Raw genomic sequence first — 21,958 nt, 5'->3', positions numbered from 1 at the left:
TGAAATTTGGAATGGATTTGGAATCTGCATATGAATTAAACAAACAAAAAATAAATACTTAATTTATTCCGTTACGAAAGCGAAATTGCAAACACTAAACTATATGATATAGCATATATATGCTATTTCGATTGACACGACTGTAGTTGTTTACTTAAATATTAAGATGCCGAAAAAGAAGTCCATTATTTTTACGTGAACTTTAAGACTTTTTTTAACATATTTAGAGTTAGTTTCAGGATACGTCTCTCATAGAAGTCTTGGTCTCTATTGGGGAAAAACTCTAGTAATTGATTTTCACAGTCTTCTCTTGGTGCCAATTTCTTATCACTAGGGAAGTTTTGCAATGCAAGAAAAACATGGTAATCGTTCGGTGCCGAGTGCAGCCTATATGTTGAATGCATCCAAAAATTCGCAACCAAGTCGCCTGGGTTTCTCACGGATTATTATAGACGTGTGTCGGCTATTGAAACCTGGAATAACTCTCCTGTTGGTCAGTTCTGGCCGTTTCTGGCCAATCGCTAGCTTCAAACGGTCCATTCATAATAAATGATTCATTTCCCGTCTCACCAAATGCAGAACCTTGCTGGCCGTAAGTCCTGGTTTGCTCACCGTTTGCGCTGCTTCACTTCTCATTAACCACGATCGTTTCCGCAACAGTGCTGTCGCATGTGACCCATTTCTCACACCCAGTTACCATCGGTTTAAGAAATGGGACGATTTCATTCCGTTTGGTTTTTTCCGACTTCGTAGGTGGAAATTCGATATATCCTGTTTTTTTCTGATAATTGTTGGGGCACTCAAACATCAAGCTTCTTTTTGAATTCAACTTTGTGTATTTTAAAACTGTTTTATGGGTGATCTTTAGCTCCTGGGCGATGCTGTGATTGCTAACATGCCCGTCATCTTTGATCATTTCTGTGATTTTATCGACATTTCCGACGACGGGACTATCTCTCCGAAGTGCAATGTTAACATCAAAAATATCTAAATGGAATCATCGAGACCAAAATTGCGCGTAATTGGCTGATACATCCTCGGGACTATAAACAGCATTCACAATTTCAGCGGTCTGGCTTGCATTTGCGACTTTATTAAAGAAAAACTGCAAAGTGTATCGAATTTTCTTTTTGTTGACTTCAATTTTTAACACCCTGTAGCTAAAAATTAAGTGGACTAAACAAAAGACAACAAAAGAATTTTTTTAGTGCGAAATATCACCTTTCCAATGAACATAAATCTGTAAGTGTTTTATCGATACTTTGCGAGATATCGATCATTGCAGCCATCTACCTCAAAATAATTGCCTTCTTTTTCCCACCCTTTATATTTTATAAAAGACTTTTTGCGCTCAAGGTAATTTTATAAATTGATATCATCCGTTCATGTGCATGTCAATGTAGATCGTCCACAAAATTTTGTTGCATGTAACTGAAGTTGATGAACATGAATTCTTTCTAAGTTGTAAGTAAACTTGTAGATTTACTGATACTATCAGCTTTTATATATAAATGATTTCTCTTCCACGTCGTTTCAGTTAAATGAAAAACTTGTCGGTATTTTAACGTACGCAAGGTTAAGGTGTTTTATATTTTTTGATTTGTGTAGCAGGGATTTTCTTGTCATTCTTTAGAATTTGGAAAAAAAAGATAGAAGTATTCATTAGATATATATTAATTGCCCTAGGCGAAAGTCGATAATGGATGAAGAAAATGATCATGATTATGCGGTCAATGTTGTTTCGGAGGACTCAGATACTGATTTCGAGGATCCTATCATACCTTTGCGAAGAAGAGTTCTGCGAGTGTATGTACAGAACTCAACAAACCCAAGTGCACAACAAAGCCGAACAAGTCAGGCCAGTGTTAGATCTAGCGCAGCTCGCTTGTTACCAAGCAATACCGATCATGATTACCTCTCCTCTACTGCGTCGTCGAGCAGCGCATCTTCGCTTTTCATGAACGCGGTCTTCGAAGAGGATGACGATAACCAGTCAAATACGAGTTCGTTATTAACAATTAACAGCGCTCCAGGCACACTCGAAACTGGTAAGACATATTCATAAGTTATAGCTGTGTTTAAAGTCACACCCAGAGCATATTTTTTGTTTAGACAACACAAATCCACAGTCATCGAGTTCTGAAGACAGTAACGCGATAGAAATAGAAGTAGCATCTGGTAGCAACGAGACTAATCATGAAATAGGTAATAACAAGAATTTTTAATTACGAGCTCGAACGTTTTTTTTACTTAACAATGAAAATGAACGCCATATAGGTGATGGCAATGAGCCGGAGGCCGTTGTTGCAGACAATAATAACGATGTACTTACTTCACCCCAACCAAAGAAGCGTAAGCGTTTATCAACCGAGAAAACGACGCACACTACTCCGAAAGTTAATGAGAGTTCGCCTGACAATGACGATGATGGCCTCACCTGCTCGATATGTTTCGATGTGTGGGAAATGTCAGGAGAACATCGATTGGCTTCGTTGAAATGTGGTCATCTTTTTGGTGACTCTTGTATAAGAAGATGGCTGAATGAGAGTGCTCGACAGACAGGCACAAGGGCATGTCCACAATGCAAGACGAAAGCCCATCCTAAAGAGATTCGTTACATATACGCTAAAAGACTACGCGCTGTTGATCGCAGCGAAGAGCATCGTATGCGCGATGAGCTAGGCGTTGAACGTAATCGGACGCAAAGCTTGGAGTCTGAGCTTAGCGCACTTAAAATCTCGTACACACATGTTGCACAAAAATTGAAACGTGCCGAAGCGGAATCGGATCGTATGAGATTGTTACTTCAAAACGGAGGTGGCGGCACTACATATCTAGCCGGTGGTTCCCGTAGATCCCTACAAACATATAAATTATTTTTGGAACGCAATGTGGAGATTTCGCGAGAGCCAGGTAGCCGAGTAATGGTCTACGCTCATTTGCAATCTAGCATGATTGTGTCACAAAAAAGTTCCAATGGGCTATTTCCGGGCTATGGGTTGCGGTTTATCGACACTCCGACCTTTAAGCCATCAACATTCCTGCATGCCTCTAGTAAATTAATACGCGACATTAGTTTGTCTGTCAACCAACAGTTGCTGGCAGTTACAAGCATGGAAGTGCGTACCAAACTGTTTGATTTACGTAGTAGACAAGCATCAGCAACCTTTATGTCAGCTGACAAACCTATATGGTCCTGTTCACTAGATCGTAACAGGGAGTATTTCCTTTATTTGGGTACACAGCATGGTAGCACCTGCGTGTTCGACATACGTTTCCCAGAAGCAATGGTAAATGAATATAAAGCAGAGGCTGACTCCAGTCCTGTTATTAACGTAGCCTCCATCGCTCCTAGTAGCCAGTTTCCGTTTGGTGGTTTTCTTGTATGCAAGCTCACGTCATTGTGGTTCTATGAATATTCATCATCAATAAGAGAAACGACACCCTGCCGGCTGAATGTTGACGGGCCGTTTACTTCATTGAAAGTTGACGTTGCCCAGAACACAGTGCTTGTAACGACAAGAAGCCGGCTGTGTAATCATGAAGAGCGTTACATTTTAGGAAAAATAGATAAAATCGATGGTAGTGTCATCTTCAGCATTAGTATTACATTTTATGGTTCAAAATTCACAAATGTTATGACACGTTCCTCACAGATTGCGGTCCAATCTAACACATTAATCGCTGCTTACTTACAGGATACGAAAATGCTAACTTTATTTGATGTTAAACAAGAGCAACGCTTGCAATCCTTACCTGTTCAGGACGTTGTCTACGATACATGTCCCATCTATACAAACGACCGGATATATCTGGCAGCATTGACCGACTCCAAATATCGAATATATCTTTTAACAGCTTCTACCTAGTCGATAATAAATAATAAGCAAGCCTATGAACGTTGAAACACAATCCGATTAGTAGTTGGCATGTAACTAGCAAAAAACGAACAAAAAACAGAACAAAATAAATAAACTTTAACTTTAAATAAATTGAAATGAAGTTATCACAAATGTAAATGTGCTATTTTATCCTTTCCGTTGGATCGAGACTGAAAACATAAGGACGAAACTGTATTTGGTGTAGACTGATTTTTTTTTTAATCACCTGCTATTTACTTGTTATTATTACCTTTGAATAAATGTATTTCAAATGTGTAAACCATGTTCGTTTGGAATTTTGTAGCTTTATCGGTCTTTCGTTAAATCAATTCATTCACTGCTCGACTATGATATAAGAGTGACAAGTGAAATTTGTGTAGCATATAAGTCAGCGTTATAGCTGACAACAGTTATAGCAAGAACAAGCAGCAAAAGATTTATAATTTTCAATTTTCTAACAGTCATCGATGATGGCGGTGGTATGACCTGACCCATTGATACGCTGATACGTTGCAGTACGAGAACAGTTTTCACTTCATGATCAATCAATTGCATCAAAGAGATATACAACTTGTAGGAGTGCTAAAAAACAGAGCGAGTAAATCAATTTTGCTATTCTTACATAATTTATAAGTAAATTCCCTAAATGTCAATATCTTCCGGATGGATTTCCTCCTGTTCTCTAAACGAGGCAATCATTTGAACGTTTCGCTATCTTTCCTATTCCAAAAATATACAATGCTTGGAAGCAAAAATGTGCGTTTTTGAAAATGTGCATACTTACAGTGCTGCTCGATTACATATCGAAGATATTCGAAATAAAAATTGAAATGAATTTGTTTTTCTAAGTATTTATTAAATATTGCGTTTGAAGGTATGATTTATTTAATTATAGTTTACACGCTGTAGTCAAATAGATGTAACTGTTGTGTTTGTATGTTTATAACACAAATAAAGGGGATCAAATGTACGGTATGGTTGATTGACTGTTGGATATGATCTCTACACAAGTTTGGATGTGGCGGAAATTTTCTATGCTACGTATATTTGAAAACAATTCAATATATTTCTTATATAAGAACGAATCTTTTACATAATAGGGGTTTTCTTGTTTTTTTTTTTTTTTTTATATACTTATTTAATGTATGTATAATTTCGTAATAAATTATTTTCTATAAAAATTTTTCTTCACTTTTTTTTTGTTTTTGGTTGTTTGGGTTTTTTTTTTTTTTTTTTTTTTTTTTTTTTTTTTTTTTGCTAACAATAAACCTCCGATCAGATGATCAGTGCTGTTGAGTTTTTAACGATAATCGATAAAATGTTAACATTTATCACCGTTTAAAATCGCCTTTTCACTCACTCTCTTCCTTTGCCTCCTTAGGATGCCTAGTTTGCATCAAAATCGCCACATTAGCGATTTAATACAATTGATTCTCATACGCTTCAATAATACATTTGCATTAAAGTCTAAGACATTTCAATTGATTTATTAAGATCTAATTATAGAAACTTAACATTATCGCACTTAGAATAAGAGTGTAGAACAACGGGCCAGTATCATGGCGTTATTTGCCGAAATTTGTTCAAATCCTTTAATTTCTTCTTCGACTACGTGCTAGTGAAACTAAACATTATTTTCTATCGAAACTAACGCAAATTTATTTAATCAATAATTGATTGCATATAAGAAATTATTTAACATAGTCAGAAATTGCTCCGAATAAGCGTTGGATTACAATAATAATATAAATGAATTTGATGTCATTTCCCTTTGCGTGTGTGTGTGTATGTGTGTTAAAATGATTTCCGGCTTGATGATGATGAAAATTTTACCGTTAGGCTATTAATTGAAAATATTTTTGTGATCTCATCATATGAAGCACATACTCCAACTAACTCTCTCTCTTTCTCTCTCTCTCTCTCTTTCTCTATTCATTCTAACCCTGCAGCTCGTCTGTTCGATGAACATTAAAAACTTTTGAGCCGAACTCGAAAGCCGACTTGACTGCATTTCTAGGCTTAAAATAAATAAAAGGCAAATCAAATGTAAAACGATTGATTTTATAAACTAACATTTAACAGAAAGCATTTTTTTGTTATTGCAGTTCTCGTCCGCATTATAAGATTATGTTAAGAACTTTAATGTACACATTTATTCATTGACTCATTCATTCGTTCACATGTTTTTTTTTTTTTTTTCTTCTCTTCTTTATGCTAAGCTCTTTATGCTAACTTCAAGTTAAGTTTCTATATTTAGATCATGAACTTTGGTTGCATTTTTATTAGTTTAACGTTTTTTATTAAAAACGCTTTTCATAATAATTTGGATCATTTTTCATACAAAAAGGCATACATATGTTTCTTCGTCACTTTTATTTAATTTTCTCCGCTTTAAGACATTTCGTTATAAAAAAAAAAAAACAGAAGAAGAAGAAGAAAAAAGATCTCCAATATACGTAAGTATTTAAATGTGTGTTCGTGTTGTCGAACACACAATTATGTTTTATTTATTATTTACGATTTTTGGTTCTTTCGTCTTTTTTTGTTTTCATATTAAAAAAAAAAAAAAAAAAAAAAAAAAAGTCTCACCAATTAAATAGATTTATATATATATATATATATATGATAGTGTTTTTTTTTTTTATTTTTATTATTATTTTTTTTTTTATTATATAAATGCTTCTCCGAAATGCTAAATGTTTACCAATCGATCGACAATATAAAAAAATTATTTAGTATTTCACTTGGTTTTGGGGTATGCTGAGGGCTTGAGTTACTATTGTTTAGAAGTGAAAAATACAAATTCTCTCATTATTTGCATATACTTTTGAAGTATGTTTCGATTTTATTTCTTTGTTTACGTGATTTAATTCTACATTTTTTTTTTTTTTTTTTTTTGGTAATTATTTTTTCTATAGACAAAAATACGTTTGTATTGTACGTACGTTTGTGTGTGAATGAATTCACATATATGTATAAATTGTAATTAAAAATAAGGAAGAAAAAAAAGAAGAAGAATTAAAGAAACTTTATCGAGTTCATAACTTTTCCAGTCATCAATTACTTTTACATGTTTTTAATTGTTTTTTTTTTTTTTTTGTTTCTTTTCTTTTTTTTTTTTATTTTATTTATATAGTCTTATAATTAAAATTTACAAAACTATAAAAGCTAGAATCACTTATAAACTAAATAGACAATGGTGGTGTAATACCAACGTAAATACTACATGAGTATACATACAAACAGATTCATTCTCATTATTGAATTCTCGTGAAAAAAAGATTAAACTGGGGAAAAAATTAAATGAAAGGGAGATAGCTTAGAATGTTACAAAATTTCAATGCGTACGAATAGATGTAACTACAACTATCGTGAATGCGTAATAAGAACAAAGTAAAGTAAGCGTCAAATGCGACGCACATATAAACTAAATCAGTCATTACCAGTTAACGTTACGGCGGCAACATGGAATATCCTTTCCGTTCGGCAAAGTCTTTTTAATCAATACGAGCGTAACGCGGCACAATGTCGTTGCTAATCCAAAAATTGCAATTCGGATAATCGCTCTGTGACAGTGGATCCTGGCCGACGTTAATTACTCTCCTCCGCGGATCATACTGTGGTACGGTGCCATGCGATACGTAGTAGTAGAACAGCTGTTGCATGGATGAAACAAAACGTCGTTGTTCTACTGTGTGGGGCTCGTAACGTCCCATAATAGCCTGAACGTCAGCGTCGACAATAGCCAATTGCTCTTCGCCAGCACCTTGGGTGACCACATAAAAGGGAGCAGACGGTTGAAGGCGGGCATTAATTAATAACGGACAAATGGTACGAATATCAGTTATCATAGACACGAGGGCTGGATAATTGGTGGCATTGTAGCGCCGTATGGCTTCGTCAGTCAAATTAAGAGTTCCAATTTTTGACGACTCAATGAAATTTCTGATTTCTTCCGCTGTCCAATTGGCGAAACGTCTGCGCAATTTCTCAGTGTGAGATTCATGAGCTGTGGTACCCATAACTAAAACCGGATCGCCGGCATGCTCTTTTTTCCATGATTCAGCTGGATGCTCCTGCAAAATGTCTCCATCCAAAACCAGCCATTCATGGTGGGCGGTCTTATTCTCGACTGCGGTGGGAATATCGACCGGAAAATGCAGCCATGTATCTGGGGTTGCATCCCATATTTTCTCCGCAGAGGCAGCTCGTAGACATTTAACGTCTTGACACTCTAACGCCTGTAAAAATTCCTGATTTCGTTTCTCTGATTCAGCCAATGATTTACCTGGATATATGGCCGAAGCAGATGATATCCAAGCACGTGTATACAATCCTTCAGCCTTTTTCGAGGTAATCAACGCAGTCACTAAGGTGCCACCAGCTCGATGACCCAATATAGTTACAGATTTGGGGTCCCCACCAAAATGGACAATATTTAATTTGATCCACTTTAGGGCAGCGATAATATCGCTTAAACCATAATTGCCTGACGTGTGAGGATAGGAGTCTTTTGTAAGGACTTCTACAGCGAGGAAGCCAAATGCTCCCAAACGGAAATTGGGTCGTACGTAAATGACATCGTGCGAACGGGAGTAACGTGCAGATGGACGTAACACGCCCGGCGAAGGCCCGGTTAGACTCTCGGCGCTTATCATTACAATAACAGGCAACGGGCTATCGTAGCGAATGTGCGGTGTAATCACGTCCAAATACAGACAATCCTCGTCACCTGTAACTGTACCATTTCCTAACATCTGGGTGCACATTGCACTCGAGTTATGTGCCTGCAATGTTCCATTCCAACAGTCTTCAATGCCTTCAATAGTTTGAGCTGAACGCCAACGTCTATCACCAGTTGGGGGCAAAGCATAGGGAATACCACGAAAGGCAAAGGCTCCGTCTTCTTTTAATCCCTCGACCATACCGCAACCGGTAACTGCATCCATAAAACGGCCCTCTCGTATAGGCGGTGACGTTAGAGTTTCATATGACAGCACGTAACCGATGACAGCAATCAAAAATATAAATAAGAGGATGCCTAATGCGATGAGAGCATCGTCGACGGAACACTTATAAGAACGTAAACGTTGACAAAACGAAATTTGTATATCCTCGGCATCGTTGAATGTTTTCTCTTCGGAGGCCTGCTTTATTTCGCCACTTGGTGTTTTTTTCAGCTTAGAGATCTCGTCTACACCATTATTCTTCGGAGACGCTTTATCTATGCAGTCTTGGTCTTTGAGGGAATCATCTAACGTCTCCATCGAAGCGAGACCAGCTTTACCCATACCCAACTCTACATCATCATCGGGCGACTTCTTCGGTATCATATTAGCAATAGGCAGCTTTATAGCATTCAATAAACCGCGTTTTGGTGGTGGACCGTCTGAGTTTGTTCTCATATTGGCCTCAGATGCGGGCCCTGCTTCAGCGGTGGCCTCTACAAAGGTAAATAAATGAAAAAGAGAAAAACAAAAAATTAATTTTGTTTACAGCCGAAACCTTACATGGATGCACGTGCGAACGTATTCCTGCATTTGATGTTTTAAGCACTTACCGCTCTTTGTATCGGCATCTCCAGTTGAAGCCGCTTGTTGTTTAGCTTGTTTTTCTGCCGCTGGTTTGCGTACAAAAAAATCTCGTAAACGTTTTCCGAAATTTTTTCCCGGCTTTTCATCCTTTTTGGCCAACTTAACCTCACTAGTTGTTTCTTCCTTGTGCTCCTTTTCAAGCAGTTCACCATCGGCACCGTCACCGTCAACTCTCGGCTTGGATTTCATAAAAAATCCGGGCAATTTTAGCCCACCAATTGGGATCTTCTTTGGTTTAACTTCCCGATCCTCGGTGGAAATTTTTTTGTCGTCACCGTTGTCATGATTTTCTTCGTCGAGTGTTGTTTTAGCGTCGCTCTCTACCGGTACATCAATAATTTCTTCACTCGCATTGGATCGCACTTCATCTGAAGCCTTTCTCTCGCTAACGGGCGTAGTCGGTTTGGAATTCGATTTCTTTTTATTATCAGCAGACTTTTCTGAATGTGGTTCAATCGATTCTTCTTTCTTCTCTAGCATTTTGTCCGTCTCCTTGGGCTCTTCTGCACTCTCATGTTGAGTAGCACTTTCAGTTGCGGGGGTCTCTTTTTCCTCGAGCTCACCCATTCTTAATTTATTATAACCTTTCGATTGCTCACTTATTTATAGTTTATACTTCAACACGATTTACTTACTATGTCAGCGATCTCTCAAATTTTCTGTAATATGTTGAAAATTAATATTTTTTATTTTATTAATATTTAATATTCGTTTGACGTATAAGAATGCTATTGACTTATGTGAGATAGAAAATATGTATTTAGAAGCGTAATGCTTGCTTAAGGCAAGAGCTTATCGATGAACTAACGACAGATCGTGAGTCAACAATTCGATTGCTTATGGCGTAGCTTTCTTAGCCAAGGCATTTAAAGGCAATGCATATAAAACAAGTGCCTGCCTGGCTCTCATATGATGAGACAGCCTATTCATTATGTGTGTGGAAGATTGATGAGACTTGAAAGTTTTTTTTAATGGTTTTTTGGTGGAATCAACTTGAATTAAATAATCGCGATATCTTAATCCTGATGGGCGGAAGCCAACCAGCACAGCCGATATCTACTTTAAACCTTTAAACCTTTAACCTTTAACGTGGTATGCCTTTACAAATATTTCGATTCATATGTAAATGTCGCGTAAAAAAATGGCTCAAAAAATAACCACTTTCGGGAGACTATGAATGACAACGTAATGGAGCTTGCTTTTGCGGCTCTTTTACATTAAAGCCGGGCTAGGCCGACTATTCAATACTCTGCAGCACATTGTTTAACACTTTTTTTATATGAACTTATTATTATGCAAGTATGTATTAAAAACCCACCAGACTACTTTGCAAATAAAGGCTTACAGATTGAGATGCGTGTTCGAAAATTCAGGACAATTAATTTTTATATCAAATTACTATATGGGGCTAATTTTCATTATAATATATAAAGTTTAAAATTTTTTGTCTTAAGAAACAAAAATGTTCACGAAAATCCTTATATAGCGGAGGATCCAAAAATAAGCGTACATTGTCCAAATTTTATAGCGTTATCACAATATATTAAAACTTAAACCTTTTTGCGAAAAAATACAAAAATTTTTGATTTTTGATGAATGCCCCTAGCCGCGGTCGGGCACAACTGACGAAAGGGTGCGCGCCCAATCGTGCCCCGACTAAGAGCTCATCGTAACTATGAGAGCAAAGCAAAGTGTACTGTACTCGAGGTTTGAAGCAGGAAACATTGGCTTGGGAACCGCGATTCTTACCCACCCCGCTATTCATGCGAGAAACAAGAAGAGATAATTCGCCACTTATTTCCGGTCACCATTTGCATAATTCGGGCATGATCGAATCGATCGGATATACGAGCCTCTCGTCCCTGAAATATTGCTTGACATTTCCTATGCTAGTGTGGAACATCCAAGTTAAATAAGTGAAACCTCTTAGATCAATTCAATCAATTAAAAATCCGAAAATATTTTAAAATATTTTATTCTAAGAAAATATTGAACATTTCCAAGTGACTAGGACCATGCCCATCCGCTGGACACATGGTCAAATAAAAACAATAATATATTGAGAATTGTAATTGAAAGCATTTTACCGCGATTTTTAAAAGTCGGTTAGCCGTAGGCTACTTTAATACATGCATTGTCATCTGATACGCACATGCACAATGCACATATATACATATTTCTATATAACATATATTTTACTGAGAATGAATTGAAAAAAAGGAGAAAAAAACACAAATTCGTGAAACAACGGTATCGATATCATGAAATATACAAAAGTGAGGAGTAAATTGTTATGAAAAAAAAAAAAAAAAAAAAAAAAAAAAAAAACGAAAAATTGTGTCGGGTCATGGCTTACGCATGAATTTACACACATAGGCCGGCTTGTGAAGATTTGTGCGCCGTTAAGTGATATGAAAACGCCAGTCATCCGAAGATAATATAACAAAAGCTGCAGTAACAGCAGCAGCAGCAGCAGCACCACATATTTGCTTGCTTGCTTGCTTGTGTGTGTGCATTTGTCGTAATACACTTTATTAAAAGTTTGAACTCGGTGTCAAAAACTGCCGCATCTAATCGTTAAATCGCTAAATATTAAGCAAAACATTAGGTTGTCCATCACAGAGAGAGAGAGAGAGAGAGAGAGAGAGAGAGAGAGCGAGAGAGAGAAGCCTAGAACATATATGCACACGATATGTGTATATAAAGCGAAAGAGAAGCAATCAGACAAAAAACCGTTACAAAGTTCAAAGCTGTTTAAACAAAACTTTTACGTATTCTTATGCATTTGCACCATCAGCCAGCCGTCAGGCACACATTCAGACACATTTAATTGAACGTACAGTCAGTCGCATTAACATGCGCTTTTTTCGCTCGATAAAAACTAAACGCTCGTTAATCCTACTCCATTTTCGAAACAACAACTTTGAAGACATAGTATCATTAATATTGGGTTCTTTTCATATAACAAAGGATACGAAAAATCAAATCAATCTGGCGGGGTATCTTTTTTACTTAGTAACGTGATTTAAACGTCTTGACATATTTTGCGTAATTTTCCTTGTGTAGGAAACAGGGATGTTAATCCATTATTCTTACAGGCTATTCTTCCGACCTTGGACGAAGGGGATTGATTGTTTTTTTTTGGCACGTGGCGGTCCAATCCATTACACATAGTTTTGATGGGTTTCATGTCTGGTAATTGACGCACTTTGGGGCATTTATATAGGAGCCGTTCTTGAATTAAGCGGCATTTACGCTTGGGATACAAACACCAAGTTTGTACGCCTTGTCTTTAGAAATCTGTAAAAAATCCTCCTCGTTTACAATGCCGTCCATAAATAACAATTTACCGACTCCATTGGCCCAATGCATACCAAACTAGGACATGACCATTGCTGTGCTCGTGGTAAGCCGTTAACTCAAAAACGCAATAGGAAGGTAAGACTAGAATGTGCTCGCGATAACACTCAATTCTTCATGGAAAAAATGAGCTTGGAAAAGTGTTTTTCTTGTTCCCATGGCAAAAACTCAACATTATGGCATGCATTCGAGGTTGTTAAAGTTATTTAATTTTCCTATCTACTGGAATAATGTTATAATGTATAATAAAAAGAAAAAAAATTGCTATGTTCGGACAATGGACTAGGTTTAAGAAGCGTTTACTTTTTGTCGAGCGAAAAAACGCAATACTAATGAGACTCACTGTACTTAACAATCCTAGAGAATCCGATTAACTGCATACGAGCGTATGAGTGAATGTATGTGTATGCATATAACTAATGCATAGACTAACATAGTTATTGTGCGTACACATTGTGCGTATACATAAATGACTTTTGTTAGATACCGGCTATGCATAGCTGCAAAGCGAATAAGGTCAAATTAGCCATCACACAAACGCATTCATACAATATGGCTCATATTCATAAATATTTCCATTTTTTTTTTTTTTTTTTTTTTTTTTTTTTGTGAAGATAAAGTTCCAGTCCCTCTCGCGGTTGCATTATCTCATTCGCGAAACGAACTAAAATATGTAAGCAAACAAAGCCTAATTCATTGCATTTAAGCGCAAATTACAACAAAAGCATGGAATTATATTTGATTTGGAGAGAGTCTCTTCTGGGCTGATGGACATCTCTTTCAGTTCACTCAGACATGATGTGAGCTTCACGTCCCTAATAAGGATTCGTACGCAAGTATCGAGTGCCAAGAGGCGAGAGCATGATGCGAACAAAATTTCCAAATTCTTTTCGATTATGGAGATACGACTGCGTAGACTAGATCAAGAATAACTGAATGAAGGGACATCATCAGATTATTAGCAAACATGCCATACAATGCTTAACAATTGTTGATTGGTGAGATGAGTTGTGGCAGCAGAAGTTACGGAACTCTCCAAAAAGCCATGTGTCGTAATTTTACTTTGATTTGTATCTCAGAGATATTAGCTTAACAACATTTGCATACGTACTTCTCGGACAAAGATTGAAAACAATGCCCTCGACCACTGCCCTTAGCATATTCTTAGCCTTAGTGCTTTTGGGATATTCGCAATATTACTCTGAACTAATTTCTATTTCGGGAAAATGAATACCAAGCACTGGAAAGCATTAAAGTTCGAGAGACTTTTCCAACCGATTAAATCGTACATTTTCGACCAGAAAGTCACATGCGAAGAAGATAAGAGTCTGTTTTTCCATTCCAAATACAAATCTCATTCACCAACGCAGACTTACAAGTCATTATCCCCATATAGCTTATAGGGTCCTAGAAGCGTCCTCAATTTTTGACTTAACTTCCTTGCATTGTACAAAATTGCATTACAGCGCATGTGACAAGCACTTCTGCCTGTGTTATCCCTGCTTTATAGGTTTCATATCCTTTCCTTGTTTTTTCAATCGGTAAATTGGGAAAGCGAAAGAAATGTGTCTTTCAAATCCAAAGTTAAGCCATTCTATATATATCTTTAGCGTTCATTTTATCTGAAAGATAGGCGTGGCTGAGTTGCGCAATTCATTTGCTGACCTTTGCCTTCAATGCATTAATCACGCATCTAAGGACATTTTTTCATTCATCACAACAACAATACCGCACGCAAATTGCATGCGTTCAATATATTGCAACGAATTTTTACAGATTACATGGCTATATTGGCAACTACCACCGCGAGGAAACAAAGGCACACAAACGGCTCATCATTGTTATTATTAAAATGCTCACATACCTACATAAAGTACAGTAAAGCACAAAATGCCGGTGACGAAAAAGTTATGAACGAAATGGTCGTATAAAAAAAAAAAAAGAAAGAGGAAAAAAAGAGAAAATATATACACGCACACTAACTGTGTACTTGCATACATAAGCAGATGTACGAACAGACATATGCGTACGAAACGAAGTAATGTGAATGCATTTGGATATAATTTCTAGTCCTGAACCGTTATCCGATTAATGCGAAAATTGGAAACGCTTCTTATTGAGGTAAATGTAGGTTGAGGTATATACATATAAGTGTGAATGAAAATATATAATGGAATTAATTAATTAATCTACACTGCTCTTCTTCTTTCTTCACAGCAACGTAAAGATCTGATGAGAGAGCAATTCGCAGTTTAAACTATTGCGTCTTTCCTTAAGTCCGTAGCAAAAAGCAAGGAAAAATGTACACCTAATTCTCTTTTTGCACGAATTGTTTTCTTTTTAACACGATTTTCAATATTTTATGAAAATTTTTCATGAATTCTCTTAATGCATTTTTTTTTTTTATAATTCTACATATATTTTCATTCTCATTTCCCACTAATATGCATTGCTTTACCTCAGGCTATATTTTCCTCAATTCGGTTAGATTACGTTTTCAGGTCTGCAATTAATCGACTACTTTTTCATTTAACCAATATTTCTTACACCAACTTTTTGGGAACGTGTCTGTCGTTAAGAAAGGGAATTAGATGTATATGTATATATGTACATTAATTGTCAAATATCGAATGGAATAAATTCAAGTCTCAATTAATAGCATTTGCGCTATCATCTTGGAGCTTAATATCTCTGCAATGAATTCAAACGAACCGCTTACGGATTACACGTTCACTTGGCGGCATTTCTTCAATTCAATTGTAAGTTTTTTTCGAATTAAAAACTGAAAACGCAATTTGTCCCACGTTTAGAATATACAGACACGTCCATAAATGTCAGTTTTCGCATAATGAGGCATATTAAGTGCGGCATTTTTGTGCCAAGACATAATGCATGTACTGAGTCAGCTATTTTTTATGTAATCGTAGAAAGCATATGCGTAGCCATACAAACTCAAAAAGCCGGTATATTTGAAAATAGCATATTAGCGATTTTAAAGCGCTCAATTAATATCGCGATTAATTTGTTTATTTAAATCAAGAAACATCGGCAATTAGGCCAGTTAGAGCTGATAGCTGGTAGCCGCAACTAGTTAATGCCAATTGCTTACCTTTTACGCGAGTCGAGTCATATATTTACCTCAAGCTGAGCGCTAGAACTACCGCGTGTGTCGTTTCGATGCTGTTTAATATTCGATCTTCAAGAAGAAAATTATAAAGCAATCTGCGATTCGATTGTTTATACCTAATTTTAGTTTTTGCGGTACGTACTTCTACGAAAACGGATCATTTTAATTTCCGCTTTACGGTCGAATTGTCATAGTTGCAAAAATGAAGAAGCGTTCCTTGATTCAATTTATTTTCAATTTATATGCAATTGGTTGAAAACGCGGAATGAAAATTGCAGCCATAATTATGGACTTGTAAGTGAAAGGATCGGGATCACTTCTGGAACGAATAGGCAGATAGTTTTGACAAGTCTTCCGAAATATCTTCGCGCGATCAAAAGTCGTAAATAAAAAGAATAGTCGGTGGTTTCTCACAGTTATCTCAGTTTCTAATCTTGTGCAAGCGCCTATGTGGGCCTATTTTTAATTGATCAAGGATTACTTGTGGCAAATTTCAGTCTGACACCTCTTTTGGTAGACAAACAACACTAACACAAAGTTAAATATCTCTCACGTAGGTGTTTTTTCTTCTTGCTTATTTTTTGTACACAACCACGTGGGTCGTGGGTTATGATTTGCTAACGGATGAATATTAAAGGCGCTAGCTTGGTTTTTTTTTCGGTCGCACAATATCTGATGGCAGCGCATCTCTCTTTAAATTTATTAACTTTCAGTTTACAAATGTCAAGTTTCGATATTTTTCGACTTGGGAAAAGTCCAATATTAGCGATTAGAGTTGCCGAAGCATTACAAGAAGCTTTTTATGTTATTAAGAGATGAAATTAAAAAAAACATCTGAGAGACGACTGAAATTGTTAACGTATTTGAATTAAATATTTCACAACACATTTTAGATAAAGTGAACCTAAACAAGTAAGAAAATTAAATTCGGTCGCGACCGAATCTTTTATACTCATCACCGACAAAAGAATTAATAGATAGAAATTCTTATACTCTAATGTATGGAGTGCGCGCACTTGATTTCTTCTATTTTCAAAATATAGATTATTGTCACATTGGCATGTGGGCGTTGTAGGCGTGTCATTTGAAAAGTTGACGTCAATTTCAAATTATACAGACGAACAGACGGCGAAGTGGGCATGCTGAAATCAGTTCTGAATTTTATGCTGATCAAGAATGTATATGCAGTAGAAGCTCCTTATTCGCGCACCCTTCATTCGCGTTTTCATTATTCGTGGATTAAAAAAAAATTCTAAAAATTCCTATATTCGCGGCTATAAATTTCTTTATTTGCAGATCTAATAAGTAAATACATAATAATAAAAGGATTCCAACAGATATTCAATTACCAGTCCATACTCCCAGTTTCTATATTCGCGGCACATATAGTCCGCGAATAAAGAACTTTTACTGTACTTTGTGGGGTCACTGAAGCACAAATTTCGATCACAAGTTAAGAAAAATTATAAGTTTTTCGCATGTGAGGCCTCACTTTTCATTAGCACTGTTATATGCGTTAGGGTTCAAAAAATAATGCTACAGTGGTCGAAACACGGGAAATTTGATGTTTTATGTTATAGAATTTACGTATTATGAGCGAGTTTTTATCAAGAAATATTGAAATTTAGTCCTTTTTACCATAAAAAGATTCAGTTTCCGTTTATATGGCGACGAATTCAACAAATTATCTCATCCGATTCAATGGTTTCACACCAATTGGGAATACGCGTGCCGTGAAACTGCAAAAATTATAATATTTTTTTGTACAATTGAGTAATCAAACGAGGCATTCATTGTATGGCGGGTAGTTTGTCCGAACAATTTTCAATAGCGTTCGTGCTTGCGATAAAAGTATATATGGACAGACACACAGTTAAGGTTAGATAGTTCTAATACAACGTGCGTGTAGGTCAAGTCCTTCTGCTGGGTGTTACAACCGTCCGCACAAATTTAATATACCCTACGCCACTTGCGATGCAGATGAATGATATGATATGTAATCGGCAAGTCTTACAAAGACTGATAGGGATTTAATAAAACACAGAAACACGAATAGCGCGATTGAGAGGGGGCAAAGCCATCTGTTGCAAGTCATAGATCGCTTTAATCGCAAACCCTCGAAGGACAACTATTCAAATTATTAGCTGACCGAGCGAAATCTATCCAGCCCGGTCTGTATACTGATCTTCGTCTTCTGTCAAAATATCAAATGACGTTAAGGCTAAGTAACTGAAAAATGCATTGATTACTCTCTCTGCCAAAGTCTTCTTCAGATTTGGATTATGGGTGTTTTATAAAAAATGTTGGTTGTCTGATTGATATTGAAATGAAACGGCGATAACGTTCAATACATATATTTTTTTAAAATGTCTTTCTTTGCTTTCCTTGGCTTTTGTTCGACAGCAAGTGCTAAAATTGCATATGTATATGTATATGTATGTGTTGCAAAAAAAAAAAAAAAAAAAGAAACATGCTTTTTGTATGTTTATGGATGACTTTCTCTCATTCGCGCAAATGTAGTTTTTGGTTTTTTTGCTTTTGTTATAAAGGACTTCACACACCTAGATGGGTGGGGATAACGCTTTGTAGAGTAAAGGTAAAATATGAAACGCTTTGGTACCTAGCATTGGTCGTTGGCATATAGAGAGGGCAAGCATTGCTTTCGCGCCGTCGCAAATAGTTTTTAATAGCAAACAAAATGGTAGGCATCTAAACAAATTGCATACACGATAACAATGATAATGATAATAATAATTATAATGATGACGATGATGATGATGATGATGAGAGTGATACAGAAATATTAGTATATGCTTGAAAAAGTTTCTGTTCTGTAATAATAAACACACCTATGCATGGATATATATATATATATATATATATATATATATATTGTATGCATGAAGAGTAATTAATTGCCAATTTTACGGACATCAGTTCTTGACATTTCCTGTAAGCAAACACAGAAGAACAACACAAGCGTAACCAACCTTCCAATTGTATACTTTAACGGCGGCAGCGATGTATAGTGGAATTGAAAGATTTACGATTTTCGTGTTATTCCATCTCTTTTTTTTTTTTACTTGCACATATGCAAACGTACGCATTCCACTCACTCTATTATATAAACAAATTTGCGTCTGTGTTTTGTTTTCATTACCTTGTCATCACATTTCCAAATGTTAAATAAAAATAAAAAAAATAAAAGGAAGAAAAAAAAAAAAAAATTCCAAAAATATTATTTGTTTATATTTGAATCGTATTTGTTTATACATGTATCCCAACAGGCGGAATGTAACGCTAATATTATATATATATATATGCTTTATTTGTAATAACATATCTACTAAATCTAAAGCGTCGAGATTTCTGTTATTGTGAACCATATATATATATATATATATATATACATACACATGTATGTATGAATGCTAACATTGACATCAACCAGATGATCAATAAAAATTAGATTGAAAAGTCTATTTACTGCCTGCGTGTGTGTACCCGCCCACACTAAGGCATTGCATAATGTTGTTAGGTTTTTGTTTAAAAAATCACTTATCCCTCATCGGTTTCATTTCATTTAATTTGTTTATAAAAGAAAAATAAGAAAACATAATTTTGCCATTGACTGACTATATGAGGCAATGGTGCCTTTGTACAGTCGTGCAATTTATCTTTGATGATGATTAACTTAGTTACGATATCCTTACGATTGATTGACTCGAATTTAATTAATTTTTTATATCACTCACTTTTTCAATTCGAGACTCATAAAGCTGAAACGTGTATGAAACAACGGCGATGTTTCTGATGTTTTTTCTTAGTCTCTTTATATCATTTCTTATAAATTTATTTAATTCACATATATGTATGTATGTATATACGCATAGGCATATGAGTGTGACATCACTTTATGGCTTATTTAGTTTGTTTGCATTTAGCACAGAATAAGGCATATATCATTTATACACACACACACACACACACAGTTATATTTGTATATTAATATACATAAATACGTACAAATATATACGTATATATATATATATATATATATGTAAGCACGTCAATGTAGAAAAACAAAAGGGGAAACGATTAATCACTTGCCGCTTATGTTTCGTTTTCGACGTATGCACCGTTTCAGAGCGTTATTTCAACTAGTCGCCGGCGCAATAAAACCTCAACAATTTAACATAGATTCGAGTACAGAATCTGAAAAAAAAAAAACAAAAATAAAAAAAATTTTTTTTTTTTTTTTTCTTTCCTTTGTTATTTTATATTTTTCCAGAACGACTACAATTGCAACTGCTGTTGTTGCTGTTTGCCGTTTTGTTGTTTGTGTTGTGTTTGTTGCCTTAGTCGCATATTCTCAACATATAACTTCAACTATTGCACGCGTACTATGCAGCATGGATTGATTGTCTACTGAAAGAGAAAATGCCACGAACTGAGCGTCATGTCTTATATAGCTTTGTAAATGTGCTTACAAATTACATAGAAGTGCATAAACATAGACTAATACAATAGTTCACCGTATTAACAAGAGAAAAATTTCATGCAAACAACAACAAAATTGGAAGAAAATGTATTCAATGCCTTTACGGGTATTAAATACGAATTAATATAAGGGATGTTTTGGAAGCCTTTCTGTTCTTTTTACATTCTATGGCCATTTATATATAGACATTATATATATATATATATATATATATATATATACTTATGGGACAGAGTGAAATATTACAAAAATTAATCTTAAGCTCCTTCTCGCATACTCTTAGATAATTTAAAGATTCATTAATCAAATGACTTGACGTACTCCCTTAATGAGTACGGTATGTAATCCTCCCCGTTAAAGTCCACATTTTCCTAATTTCTATTCATTGCTGCTACGATTTTAAAAATGTGTCGAACAAGCGTTCCCAACATTCCGAACTTCTTAAATTAGAAGCTAAAATATTTAGATTTTCATAGGGTGGAAAACAAGGCGGACTGGCTGTTCTGCCAAAAATCTCATACGCTTCCTCTTGAGCAGAAGTAATTTTGCAGCAATTTTTCCCAAGTTTGTCACTTCTATTTAAGTTTATTTTAGGTTAGGTTAAAGATATCGTTCAAACGGCAACAAGGTTACGGTTAGTTTTCACCAACTTGAAGTTTCCCGATATCAATTTGATAAATGGTCCACAATATGTTTATACGCGGCACATTTTCCATCAAAATAATCATTTGAATGCATCATAAGGGACATGACATACAGACGAGAAACTATGTTGTTTCTATCGTAATTGTACAACAACTTTTGACGAAGAAAAAAATTTCAAAGTTAAATCACTATTGAGTGAAGATTTAATAAATTTTCATTTTTTTATGCTTAAGTTTTAGATATCAATTATTTATATATATACGCGCATATGTATATATATTCATCCAGGCAATTCCAGCATTTTACTACGATAACTTTACGGTAACTTTAAGTGCGTTCCATTCGTAAATGACAGACGGACGGCTTAGTTTAAATCGACTTTCAATTTGAAAAAATCATGATCTCTAAAGCGTACATGCGGATCGATCCGATGACGGTTGCTGGATAAAAAAAATGGTTAATCAGACTTAGAGTTGATTGTCTTTGCTAATCATTTTTATATCTATTTTGCGCGGTTGTATCTCTATCTCTATTCCAGTGATGAGTTTCAGGTTTTCCAGCAGTTAAACGTATAAATTCTTTCCAGTCATTCTCTCCCATATGCACATAAAAAAGTTTTTTATTATTTAATATTAATTTCTCTATTTTAACATGCAAGCAAAGGGACGCTCGTTTCCTCGGCTTTTCAGGATGTATCAACGAAAACAATGAAAATGTCGGACAGTACGCTCTGAAAGGTGAAAACTCACCACCGTTTCGATAGAAATGAGAGCTAGAGAGAGAAAGAAGGCAATGGTGAAAGCGAGAGAGAGAGAGAGAGAGAGAGAGAGAGAGAGAGAGAGAGAGAGAG

The 21,958-nt window shown here is 35.6% G+C and overlaps 2 protein-coding genes across 6 annotated transcripts in view; one reads left to right on the top strand and one right to left on the bottom strand.

The window, feature by feature from the left end:
* Window positions 1-1,568: 1,568 nt before the first annotated feature.
* LOC119631316 (E3 ubiquitin-protein ligase RFWD3) lies at window positions 1,569-3,979 on the top strand. The gene is made up of 3 exons (XM_038023407.1): window positions 1,569-2,048; window positions 2,113-2,205; window positions 2,278-3,979. The coding sequence occupies exons 1-3, from the start codon at window positions 1,700-1,702 to the stop codon at window positions 3,867-3,869; spliced, it is 2,034 nt and encodes a 677-aa protein (XP_037879335.1). The 5' UTR covers window positions 1,569-1,699; the 3' UTR covers window positions 3,870-3,979.
* Window positions 3,980-6,751: 2,772 nt separating this feature from the next.
* Window positions 6,752-21,958, bottom strand: part of LOC119644902 (neurotactin) — a 38,456-nt gene continuing 23,249 nt past the window's right edge. For 2 of the 5 annotated variants that reach the window (XM_038044618.1, XM_038044620.1), the window contains exons 2-3: window positions 9,442-10,134; window positions 6,752-9,324 (exon numbers count right to left, since the gene is read on the bottom strand). In XM_038044618.1, the coding sequence (XP_037900546.1) occupies window positions 7,379-9,324; window positions 9,442-10,042 (2,547 nt within the window). In that variant the 5' untranslated portion in view covers window positions 10,043-10,134 and the 3' untranslated portion in view covers window positions 6,752-7,378. Of the gene's footprint in view, window positions 9,325-9,441; window positions 10,135-17,600; window positions 17,626-18,952; window positions 19,106-19,717; window positions 20,169-21,958 lie in introns of those variants that run through there. The other 3 variants (XM_038044617.1, XM_038044619.1, XM_038044621.1) reach the window with 3 other exon arrangements.

Source organism: Glossina fuscipes, unplaced genomic scaffold (genome assembly GCF_014805625.2).
Source record: "Glossina fuscipes isolate IAEA_lab_2018 unplaced genomic scaffold, Yale_Gfus_2 1, whole genome shotgun sequence".
Classification (NCBI taxonomy): Eukaryota; Metazoa; Arthropoda; class Insecta; order Diptera; family Glossinidae; genus Glossina; species Glossina fuscipes.
This window is presented reverse-complemented; position numbering and strand designations above follow the sequence as displayed.